Source organism: Helianthus annuus, chromosome 5 (assembly GCF_002127325.2).
Source record: "Helianthus annuus cultivar XRQ/B chromosome 5, HanXRQr2.0-SUNRISE, whole genome shotgun sequence".
Taxonomy (NCBI): domain Eukaryota; kingdom Viridiplantae; phylum Streptophyta; class Magnoliopsida; order Asterales; family Asteraceae; genus Helianthus; species Helianthus annuus.
This window is the reverse complement of record NC_035437.2, coordinates 31,974,164-31,986,996: the sequence shown is the minus strand read 5'-3', so window position 1 is coordinate 31,986,996 and position 12,833 is coordinate 31,974,164. Positions and strand designations below refer to the sequence as shown.

Sequence of the window (12,833 nt, the reverse complement as noted above, 5' to 3'; positions counted from 1 at the left end):
AAAGAATAGCTCGTTTCATAGGGGGCTTAGCTCCGGAGATTAAGGCAAGTGTAAAGGCCTCTCAGCCAGCTACATTCAGGTCAGTAGCTGATATATCCCTATCCCTCACACTAGACGCGATCAGGCAGAGATCGCTGAGGAACAAGGATGCCGAGAAGAGGAAGCATGATGATGATGACAACTCGCGTCGATCAAATAAGAAGCACCGAGGGAACAATGACCACAAGAAGGGATCTGGTTCAAGGAAAGATGGGCATCAGTCTGGAGATAAGCCCAAGTGTAAGACTTGTCAGAAATACCATTTTGGAAAATGCAGACTTGACACAAAATCCCAATCTCAGACGAGGCCTTGTGGGATTTGCAAATCCACGGAACATAAAACCCTCGAGTGCAAGAAACTGAAAGACACGACATGCTATAGTTGCAACGAGAAGGGGCACATTAAGATAAACTGCCCAAAGTATGCAAAGAAGGCTGATGAAGGAAAGAAGACCAATGCTAGAGTCTTCAGAATGGATGCAAAGGAAGCTGTGCAGGACGACAATGTGATCACAGGTACCTTCCTTATAAATGATGTCTATGCACGAGTACTATTTGATTCAGGAGCTGATAAATCTTTTGTAGACAATAAGTTTTGCAAATTGCTGAATATACCTGTCAAAACTTTAAGCGTGAAGTATGAGGTGGAACTAGCTGATGGCACCTTAGAAACCGCCTCAACCATATTAGAGGGATGTATTATATTCATTAAGGACCACTCTTTTCCGTTGTCCCTACTTCCTTTAAAGTTAGCCGGTTTCGACATAGTATTAGGCATGGACTGGTTGTCTCATAACCAGGCCCAGATTGTCTACAATAAGAAGCAAGTGGTGATCAAGACTCCGTCTGGTGAATCACTTACCATTCAGGGAGATACCCAGTATGGACTGCCTGAGCATGTGACTATGCTCAAAGCCTCAACGTGTTTGAAAAAGGGTTGCGTCATCTACATGGCACAAGTGACTATTGATGAGCCGAAACCCAAGATTGAAGATATCCCTGTCATTTCTGAATACCCTGAAGTTTTTCCCGAAGAACTACCTGGTTTACCCCCAGATAGGCAAGTAGAGTTCAGGATTGACATTATTCCATGGGCAGCACCTGTTGCAAGAGCGCCCTACAGATTGGCACCAACAGAGATGAAGGAATTGAGAACCCAACTGGATGAACTGCTAGCCAAAGGTTCTATTAGACCTAGTTCGTCTCCTTGGGGAGCACCAATCTTATTTGTCAAGAAGAAGGATGGATCGATGCGTCTATGCATCGATTACCGTGAGCTTAACAAGGTCACTATCAAGAATAGGTATCCATTACCCAGGATCGACGATCTTTTCGATCAACATCAAGGGGCAAGCTACTTCTCTAAGATCGATATGAGGTCAGGTTATCACCAACTGAAGGTTAGAGATGAGGACGTACACAAGATTGCATTTAGGACTCGTTACAGTCATTACGAGTTCCTAGTGATGCCTTTTGGGCTCACTAATGCACCAGCGACATTCGTGGATCTCATGAACCGTGTTTGCAAACCATACTTGGACAAATTTGTCATCGTCTTCATTGACGACATTCTGATCTATTCAAAGAACCAAGCTGATCATGAAAAGCATCTTCGATGTATTCTTTCACTACTTCAACAGGAGAAGCTTTACGCCAAATTCTCTAAATGTGAATTCCGGCTTCGAGAAGTCCAATTCCTTGGACATATGGTTAGTGAGCGTGGTATCCAAGTGGATCCTGCTAAGGTGGAAGCTGTCATGAATTGGCAAGAGCCGAAGACGCCCACAGAAATTCGCAGCTTCTTGGGATTGGCAGGTTATTATAGGCGCCTTATTGAAAATTTTTCAAGGATTGCTGCACCCCTAACTTCTTTGACTAGAAAGAATGTTAAGTTTAACTGGGGTCCCAAGCAGCAGGAGTCCTTTGATATCCTTAAACAGAAGCTGAGCAATGCACCTGTGTTGACATTGCCTAATGGAATAGAAGAGTTTGTGGTATGCTGTGATGCATCATACACCGGGATGGGGTGTGTGCTTATGCAGAAAGGCAAGGTTATTGCCTATGCTTCACGTCAGTTAAAGGTGCATGAAAAGAATTACACCACCCATGACTTGGAGTTGGGTGCCGTTGTATTTGCACTGAAGCTTTGGAGACACTATTTATATGGCATCAAATGTGTGATCTATTCTGATCACAAGAGCCTCCAGCATCTGTTCAACTAAAAGGATTTGAACATGAGGCAGCGACGATGGATGGAATTTTAATGACTATGATTGTGAGATAAGATACCATCCTGGCAAGGCGAATGTAGTCGCCGATGCCTTGAGTCGGAAGGAAAGAGTAAATCCTATTAGAATCAATGCCAAGAGCATTGAGATAAAGAATAGTTTAAATGAAAGGTTGTTAGCTGCACAGAAGGAAGCTGTGCTAGAAGCTAACTATCCTAATGAAAAGCTAGGAGTGACTGAAGAACAGTTATCCTGTGGAAAGGACGGAATTCTGAGGTTAAATGGACGAATATGGGTTCCAGTTTATGGGGGACTACGAGATGTTATCCTCCAGGAAGCCCACAGTTCCATATACTCCGTTCATCCTGGGGCTGACAAGATGTACCAGGATTTGAAAGCAAACTTCTGGTGGTTAGGCTTGAAGAAGTCTATAGCCACCTATGTCGCTAAATGTTTGACTTGTGCGCAAGTCAAAGCTGAACATCAAAAGCCGTCAGGTTTGCTACAACAACCTGAACTTCCCGAGTGGAAGTGGGAAATGGTGACGATGGATTTCATCACTAAGCTCCCAAAGACAAGGAAAGGAAACGACACGATATGGGTAATAGTTGATAGACTGACTAAGTCAGCACATTTCCTGCCCATTAAGGAGACTTATAGCTCCGACATGCTAGCCCAATTGTACGTAGATAAGATTGTATCTCTACATGGCGTGCCTGTGTCTATTATCTCTGACAGAGATACCAGATACACGTCACATTTTTGGAAAAGTTTCCAACAATCTTTGGGCACGCGCTTAAACTTCAGTATGGCTTACCATCCTCAGACGGACAGACAGAGTGAGCGTATAATCCAAACCTTGGAAGACATGCTTCGTGCATGTGTGATTGACTTAGGTGGTAGTTGGGATAACCACCTATCATTAATCGAGTTCTCATATAACAATAGCTACCATACGAGCATTAAGGCTGCTCCTTTCGAAGCCTTGTATGGTAGAAAGTGCAGAACGCCCGTTTGTTGGGCAGAAATGGGAGATGTCCAGTTGTCAGGACCTGAAATAATCTTTGAAACGACGGACACGATTGTACAGATTCGTGACCGTCTGAAAGCTGCCCGAGATAGGCAGAAAAGCTACGCAGATTTGAAGCGTAAACCTTTTAACTTCGAGGTAGGCGACAAGGTGTTGCTTAAAGTATCACCCTGGAAGGGAGTGATGTGATTCGGTAAGAAAGGCAAGTTAAGCCTGAGATACATTGGACCCTTCGAGATCATCGAACGTGTCGGATCGGTTGCCTATAAGTTAAACTTACCGGAAGAGCTCAGTGGTATTCATAATGTTTTCCACATCTGCAATCTGAAGAAGTGTTTCGCTGATGAATCACTAGTTATACCGCATACAGATGTACAAATAGATGAGAGCTTGAAGTTTGTTAAAAAACCTGTGTCGATCGAGGATCGACAGGTTAAGAAGCTTCGAAGGAAGTATATACCGATTGTAAAGGTTAAATGGGATGCCCGTAGAGGTCCCGAGTACACGTGGGAGGTAGAATCCACGATGCAAGAAAAGTACCCTCATTTGTTTTAGTAAATCTCGAGGTCGAGATTTCTTTTAATAGGGTGAGGATGTAACACCTCGAAAATTTACGTCCTATAATGTATTGACACGTGTCATAAGCTTGAACGTGCGAAAGAATACTCTAGAGGGACTAAAGTTGACAAACATAGAAAATATGTGAATTCAAGGGTTCAAAATGTCAACAAGGGATAAATATACTTTACAGTAACCCTACATGATGCTCGTACCTTCAAACGAATGAATTATGGATCATACGGAACTAAAAGTGGAGGAAAGTGAGAGATTACAAACTACAGGGGTTAAATGTGTCAACATGTTTAAGTTATACCTCTGAGTGACCCTTTAGCAAACCCGAGGCTTTGTAACGGTAAATTATGCTCACTAGAATGCACCATATAAATTTCATAAAGTTTCGTTATCGTATGAGAAAGTTATGATCAAATTCATATATAAGGGGTTAAAAGCATCAACGATGAAGTTATGACTTTTCGGGTAAACGCAAAGCAAACCAAGGACTTAACAAAGTAGGTATAAGTCTTGAAGCCCTTATAAGTCAAATTGGAGGGTTCAAAATGCAAGAAATAATGTCAAAACAATGTTATGAAGAGCCAAGGACCAAAGCCTAAAAATCAAAAGTTGGATTTGATCAGAAGGGGCATCGCACGACGCGAGGGTCCCTGGGGGGGCTACGCGTGGCGCGAGGGGCCATCTGATCCGCAAACTTCGGCTAATGTCTGCTAGGTGCATTGTAACCAACTTAGAAGGATATTTTCCTCAGCATGGGCGACCCCTAATCATTCCTAGGCACTTAGGGACACTTGATGATGATCAAGGATCAGTGGTAGCATGATTTGTCAACAATCTATGAGGTTTTGAACACTATATAAAGGCCCTTGTTGCAACCTTTTTGTTCACACCACACTTCTGCATTTGTGAAGACTTCTAGAGCTCCAAAGCAGACCCAAGTCATCCCTAGTCGTGCATAGGACTTTGGTAAGCACCCTTGACCTTCCTTAATTGAGTTTTTCATAGTTTATAGCTTAGAAGTCAAACCGTCGTAACTAACGGTTGACTTAACGATTAATCACTAATGGTCCAGTGATTAGTCGAATCAAAGGTAGTTATATGTTGGTAATTATGTGGGCATTAAACCCTTAAAAGAGCACCCTCTGATTCCCACTCTAACTAGTTCAAATGTCGGGTCAAAGTTGTTTAGAAAAAGTCAACAGAATGCTAATTTTCGATTTAACGCATAATTAACAATGTAGATGGTATGTAACCTGTTTTATCACTCATATAACTTGATAATAAGTTTAAGAACTGGTCTAAGCTTGTTTGATCCGGTCATTTTCTGTTTTGACCCGGTTCGGAACCGAAAGTCGCAAAACTTTGACTTTTGCTTTGACTTCAGTTCTAACCTGATTTGGTATGACTTAGATATGCCTTAGGACTCCCTTAGGACCAGGTTACATGATGGTATGACCCTCTGTGACTGGTTCGTTGTTTGTCCGAGTCGTTTGCACATTTCCGTTATATGCTTAAAAGTTGACCATAATGCCCTTTTGACCTTAAAACGAGAATTTTGGATATGTGAGAGGACAATAACCTTAGTTACTGATTTCTAAACATGTCCCTAAAATTTCATGTCAATTCGAGGTCTAGAGTAGGAGTTATGCTAAATAGCGCAATTAAGAAACTTTTATTAATTAAGCGGCGCAATTAGCATAAAGCCTATCTAAACCCAAATTTCGACACCAAACCTGTTACACACTAATGTAATATAATATTTTGAGATTTTTAAAGATTTTTAATTATTTTTAACCTGCTCATAACCTAAGGTTATGGCATTGATTCGGTAAATACCGATTATACCCTTTTCAGACATAAAATGAGTTCTACATAGTATTTTGACATGAATCCAGTTGCTACTAATTTTAAATAATAAATAAAGTATTTTGAACTTTATAACCTGATCAGAAAACTCAGATTTCCTGTATAACCCGGAAATCGCTTAAAACGACTTTATACGCGTATTAAACGCATAGTTTGGGTTTAAAACCATTTTTGTCATAAAGACTTATTACCTACTAATGTGACTAGTTAAAGTAAGTAGTTTTACTGATTTATTCAGACCCGAACATCAGAAGTATAAATAATCTCTTTTATAATCTTTAAAATGACCAAAATACCCCTACGGGGCGTATATTGGGATTAAACTCGTTTTGGGCATAATGGAAGGTATCCTACAGATATCACAACATATTTAGAGTATATTGACTTAGGAAACCTATGTAAGACTCTTACGGTTACCCGTTACGCCATTTACGCGTTCGGTTCGGTTTATGTAACTAGTTTACATAAATTAGCCGAAACGGGTCAAACCTTGTCGTTTTTATCTCAAAATCCAGAATGTGATTGGATTACCCATATTAAACAAGTCTTCAAACTTGTCGGGTCTAAATCACATTTTATTCCGGTGTTCGCTTAATCGTGCATTCGAGCCGTATCTTTCGTTAAAACTAACCGGTCTAAGTTTAAGCTTAATCAAAGACCCGTTAGGATCCTAATAGGTTATTATAAACCTTCGTTCCAGAATAGGAGACCCGGTAAAAGCTACTTGCAATTGCTGTTTGTGAAATATACTTTGCGAAGGTAAATACTTTTAACTTATTTCCCTATACGGGCTTGGGGTACGGTTTATAAAATACTGCTTGGTCCAGCATTGAATCTTTAATCGAATAGAGGTTAAATTATTGATATGCTCTGTTTGAAATGTTTTGTTTGCTTAAAGCCTTTGAGGGGTTAATGACCATGTCCCGGATATCCTTGGCATCATCTTACGAGATGGCCACGACCTGAGCACGGGGTGTAGGCGTACACCCGTCGGTGCATAAATGATTAAATATTGTGGTGTGACTATTGATCTTTAACCCGGTCTACGGATCGGGCTACTGAACGCATAAGAAACATGTAATTCGTTTACAAGTATTATATTAAAATAATGATCCCAAGTTATAAAAGTTTGTGCCATGTGCATTTAAATCAATTTTTATTAAACCTTTTTCAAAAGTGTCGGTTGAATGTATTTACCAGTGTAAACTGACGTATTTTCCCAAAAAAGGTTAAGTGCAGGTACTAAGCGAACTAGGTTGGCTTTCTCCTAGCATGCTCAATAAGCCCCGCAAGCTTGGATGTCAAACTGTTGAACATGTTTCCTATTTATTTTGGATCCCCTGTGGATTAAATTTCGACTGTTGTGATACTTGATATTACAATTTATTATAGTTGAAATATATCTATCTTTTGCTTCCGCTGTGCATTTAAATATTGTGTTGTTTGACTGTAATGTTACCAACTATGTCACGATACTCCCCCACCGGGCCCACCGGTGAGACGTGTGAAAATCGGGGTGTGACACACACACACACACACACACATATATATATATAACATAGACTTTAAACTGTTATTTTACTGATTACCGGGTATTTTAACTAGCGTTTTAATCCTGTTTAAGGCGTTTTAAATTATTTTTATCACTCTAAAAAAATAAACTCGCCGTATTATTACTGAAATAATTATCAGTTGCCTCGACTGGCTGCGTTGACAGTATTTTGTTATATACGCGCAGTATCACGCGGTACGCGCTTAAACTCGAAAAATAGAGTTTCTTAGCGTTTTAATTTATTTTTCCTCCCGAACATGATTAAAAATGCCATTTTAATCATAACGGAATATTTTTAGGATTTTAACATTAATTGGGCGGTCACCGACGTTCGTTTCGCATTTTGTTCATTACGCGAAAAACGTTTATCTTATTATTGCCAACATAATTTTTAACCATGTTTGGATTTACCAACACATCAAATACCACATATAAACACAAATATCAATATAATATAGCCTTTTATTTATTCATGACACGTGTTACACTTGTACGGTATAGCTCAAAATAGCCGGGTGTCACACAACTCGCGCAAGAAGTGGGAGTTCTCATGGTTCTCATATCTCGTAGTGGTTCTTAATTAAACCAAATCCTACCACGAGTTGTGAGAACCATGAGAACTCTCACTTTCAAAAATTGAGTTTCATTATGATCAAAGTATCGGATTACAATGTCGGAAAAGAATTGACGGTAGTAACCCACCAATCCGAGAAACGAACGAATTTCAGATGGAGACTTCGGTGCGATCCAATTCTTGACAGCTTTGATTTTTGAGGGGTCAACTTAAACACCTTCTTTACTCACAAAGTGTCCAAGGAATTGACCTTCTTTTATCCAAAACTCACATTTGGAGAATTTGGCGTATAGTTGTTTGGTACGTAGGCGTTTGAGGATTAGATGCAAAGACGCTCGTGTTCGGGTGGGTTTTGAAATAGATAAGAATGTCGTCTACGAATATGATCACAAAGCAGTCCAAGTAGGGTTTACACACAAGATTCATCAAATCCATGAAAACCACGGGTGCATTGGTCAAACCAAAAGGCATGACCGCGAACTCGTACTGACCATATCTGGTGAGAAATGTAATTTTAGGAATGTCCTCTTCGACGACTCGAAGTTGGTGGTAGCCAGAACGAAGATCAATTTTGGAAAAGCACGTTGCACCTTGGAGTTGATCAAAAGGTCGTCGATGCAGGGAAGACAGTAGTGGTTTTTGACAATGAGTTTGTTAAGCTCACAATAATCGACGCACATTCGAAACAAACTATCTTTCTTCTTGACAAAAAGGACTGGAGCCCCCCAAGGAGAGGTACTAGGGCGTATGAAGCCTTTATCAAGAAATTCCTAAAGTTGGCTTGATAGATCTTGCATCTTAGAAGGTGCAAGACGATAAGGAGCTTTAGCAACGGGTGTAGCACCGGGGATGAGGTCAATGCAAAAATCGACTGAAAGAGAAGAAGGAGGGCCAGGTTGGTCTTCGGGGAAAACATCGGGAAAATCATGAACCATTGGAACATCACTTACGTCCTTTCCCTTGCCCTTTTCTTCCACAACGTGGGCTAAAAAGGCAAAGTACTACTTACATAAGTACATGTTCACTTGTGTGCATGACATGAGTTTGAGACCCTTTGATGGTCTGTCGCCAAAGACGTGTAAGTGTCACCAGGTGGAAGAGGAAGTCGAACAAATTTTTCGTGGCAAGCGATTTCAGCATGGTTCTTACGAAGCCAATCTATGCCTACTATGATATTGAAACTACCCAATTGCATGGGTATGAGGTCGATAAGAAACACATGATCGTTAAGAGTGAGAAAACAATCGTGAAGAATGGAGTCAACGGTGATAGACTTGCCATTGGCAACTTCTATAGTTAACGATTTTGCAAGTTTCAAGCGTGTACATTTTAACTTTGGTTCGAATTCAACGGATACAAACTCTTATCCGCACCAGTATCAAATAGTAAAGAAGCATATAAACCATTTACAAGGAACGTACCGTTCACGACTTCATTTTCGCTTTTGTGCTTGATTCGTGTTGATGTTGAATGCGCGTCCACGTGGTGCTTGTTGTTGTTGTTGTTGTTCCTGGTTGTTTTGCGGGCATTGGGGTCGGAGGTGAGTAGGATCTCCACATTTGAATCAGGCTTGAACATTGTTGGTAGGAGCTTGACGGTTTTAGTTTTGGGGGGATTGCTGAGCTTGGTTGCCTTGTGGTGTGGAACCACTTTGGCAGGCGGCGACTGCATGCCCGAACCGATTGCAATTGGTGCAATGGCGACATGCGATGTTGGTAGGGTGGTGGTGGTGACACGTGTTACACTTGGGATGAGGCCCAGTGTATGGCTTTCTAGCAGGTTCTTATGGGGGATTTGGGCTAGCAACAGGTGTAATTGCATTGCAACTCTGACTTTGAATCTTACGTTTCTTGCCAATGTTGTTACACGACTGAGATTTGGGTTCTTTGGGTTCAGTGGTGACTTGGTTAACGGATTTGGTGGTGATGGAGGTTGTGGTTTATTTGTCTCTCACCCGATTGTTGTTGAGGCTAGTAGCAAGGCGGTAGACTAACTCTATGGTGTAGGGTCTTGTGGCTTCAATGGTATCGCAAAAGGCAGAGGGAAGACCTTGCAGGTATTTCCCAATTGCACGCTCAGGCGTGAGGTCTAGGTGGGGTACAATGATGCTCAACTGTTTGAAATGAGTGGTGTAACCAAGGTTATCATCAACTACCTGCTTGAGGTTCCAGAATTCCTCCTCGAGTTTCTGCTACTCGTGCAGAGGACAGAATTCTGTCATCATCAGTTGCTTAACCACAGCCCAAGGAAGGGTATAAGCGTCTTCATTGGATCGGATGTTGCGCTCGTTGTCCACCAGTCGAGAGCTCTCGCTTGGAAGACGCCGGTTGCGCTTCGGGTCTTCAGGTGTTCAAGACACTCACTGTTGATGAAGGTCACTTCAATGTTATCGAACCACTCGAGAATCTTGGTAACATCTTCAGTGCCGGAGAAAGTTTGAGGGTTGCAAGCAGCGAAATGCTTGTAGTTGAATGAAACTGGATTAGTTTAGTTGACTTTGGGATCGGCGGAAGAATTGGGGGTATTGGCTGTGGTGTCCTTGCTCACAATGTCCGGTATCACTTGGGCCATTTGCTTGGCCACAAACGCAAGTATCTTCTTGTTGGAGCTTGACTTTAAACCTCTCTTTGAGCTGGAGAAACGGTTGAAAGACATCTAAAAGATCAAAACAGAGGAAAAGGATGAGACTTGATCATAATGTTTTTGAAAAGGTTAGTTTGCATAATTTAACATGTAATATGTCACGTAACACGTATGTTTCAAGTAGTTCACATAAGCATAACAAGAATTCATGTTATATAACCACAAATAATGACAAAGGAATAGTAAATTTAGTTTTTTCACGAGGAATTATTATTGTTTGCGAGTAAAGTGTGATTCGTGCCTTCAACGCTGAAATGAAAACCGTATCAAATGTAAAACACATTAAAATTGATAAGCCATAAAAGAGATTCAATGTAAAACATGGAATGTCTCAGAACAAAACTAAGACTTTTTCAAAGTGGTCGAAAATCCTCTTGAGTTAGGGAAACATGCTTTGGCCTAATAGGTAGAATACTCTCACCGAGAAGCGGTTAGCGGTATTCACCCTTCCAGTTACTACATGTCCCTAGTCAATCGAGGATTCGAGACTTTGGAGAGATTGAATATCAGAGAGTGGGGCTAGTTATCAAGATGCGGGTTTCACCCCTAACTTGGTAACGGCGTACCCTAAGTGTGGTTAGTACTTATCGGATGAAACAAGAAAATTAATTTTGAGTCGTTGATAAGGATCCACTAGAATATGAAAGGGACATTCCCATCAAGATATGGATATCACTCCTAACTTGATGGTGAAACTTTGTGAAAAATTGATAAACGCGGATTGAGGGATTCCACATCATGGGTTTTCACACCTATTTTTGGTAAGATCGCCTCGTTTGTGCCATAAGAGTGTCTTCAAGTCTTCACATGTGTATTGTGTTTGCCTTAGGAAGGCATGTATATTTGAGACCAAAGAGAATAGATAAGAAACAATTAAGAAGAATTCAAGTAGTTTTAAGCATAAACAAGTATAGTGAAGGATGGTTCCTAAACTATAGACTAGGTCAAAAGCATGGCGATTTTCCTAATTCCCTATAGTTATGGCTCTGGTACCAATCTGTTACACCCCAACTGATGGCGAAAATATCGGAGTAAGATGAAAACAAGATTGCAGGAGTCTTCATAACATTAATTGTGACAATATTTAATTAATTCAAATTTCATAAATTCCAAAATAAAAATACATTATCTCGAATCGGGAAATACATCAAATTGCAAATAAACATCATGAAACAGAAATTCAAGTTCAACTTTAAGGTGTGTATCTAAATCCACCTTAAATAAGTTTCTTCATCAACATCAACTAGCGACCTGCAACATGTATTAACATAATGATCAACAACGGTTGGCTAGTATACAAGTTTGATATCATAGTATAATAATAAAAAATTTTTGCTCATATCCAACATGGTAAATGCATATAATGTTACTAACATATGTCAAACTAGAGTTTAAGTCAATCGTGATTACCAATGTCATCAAAACGTCAATGGTGTAAAATAGATTACTTAACAATACCATAGGAATATCGGCAGTGCGTTAATCCTATAGCGCTATAATTGTAAAGGTAGGCTAGCAAAGTTAATGAGCCTATAGACACAAGTATACTTAGCATGCGAGAAAACAAGAATAATACAAGTCTCATGTTTTATTGGATAGAGTGTGATCATAACAAGTTTAATTGAGATTGCATGATTTCTATAAAGTATACGTGTTGCACCTAAAGTGTATAAAACAGAAAATGTGATCGAGTACACTCAAGGTTTTGCGCAACTTTCCAATAAAACCGAGAGTTGACGAGTTGAGAGTCGGTACACCGAGGTTACCCTACAATGGGTAAACGAAGGTGTGTGAGTATTCGGATTATGTCAAAGGATTTTGGATCAGAATTGAAATGCAAAAGTATGAATTTACGATAATAACTTAAGTCCACAATCCTGTTCGTGCGACTGAAAAGTCAGTTCGTGCGAACAGGTGTCTGTTCTTGCGAATGGATACCTGTTCATGCAAATGGAAAGTCCATTCGTGCAAAAGGCTCCAGTATTGTGAAGGTCCATTCGTGACACTTAACCATAAACCGGTTAACGTTATGGATTCAGTTAGATATATTATCCAGTAAAATAGAAGTCTAGTATTGTCATAGGTTTTGTGAAGAAGAATAACACAACTAATAAAATATCCCAGTAGCCAAATAAGAACAACCCGGGTGTGTCAGACCCAACATGGCAAATGTTGGAGGCGAGGCGGGGTTAACTTACTTTGTTTCTAGGAAACTGCTTGGTGTTCGTTCACGAGGCACGCAAGTGAGGTGGTGGAACTAGGTTGGAGAGCCAAGGCTCCCATGGTTCACGCCTCTCTCACAACTCATATTCATTCATATTGAAGATG

At 40.4% G+C, this 12,833-nt stretch overlaps 1 protein-coding gene across 1 annotated transcript; it reads right to left on the bottom strand.

The window, feature by feature from the left end:
• Nucleotides 1-8,632: 8,632 nt before the first annotated feature.
• LOC110943102 lies at nucleotides 8,633-9,440 on the bottom strand. The gene is made up of 3 exons (XM_022184857.1): nucleotides 9,284-9,440; nucleotides 8,914-9,224; nucleotides 8,633-8,827 (listed from the first exon to the last, which is right to left on the bottom strand). The coding sequence occupies exons 1-3, from the start codon at nucleotides 9,438-9,440 to the stop codon at nucleotides 8,633-8,635; spliced, it is 663 nt and encodes a 220-aa protein (XP_022040549.1).
• Between the last annotated feature and the right edge of the window lie 3,393 nt (nucleotides 9,441-12,833).

Excerpts from the sequence above, each read along its gene's own strand:
- LOC110943102 (XM_022184857.1), bottom strand. The coding sequence starts at position 9,440 with ATGTTCAAGCCTGATTCAAATGTGGAGATCCTACTCACCTCCGACCCC. Across the intron at positions 9,225-9,283 it reads CGAAAATGAAGTCGTGAACG|AGTTTGTATCCGTTGAATTC; the intron begins GTACGTTCCTTG and ends GGTGCGGATAAG. Across the intron at positions 8,828-8,913 it reads TGGCGACAGACCATCAAAGG|GGCAAGGGAAAGGACGTAAG; the intron begins GTCTCAAACTCA and ends GTGGAAGAAAAG.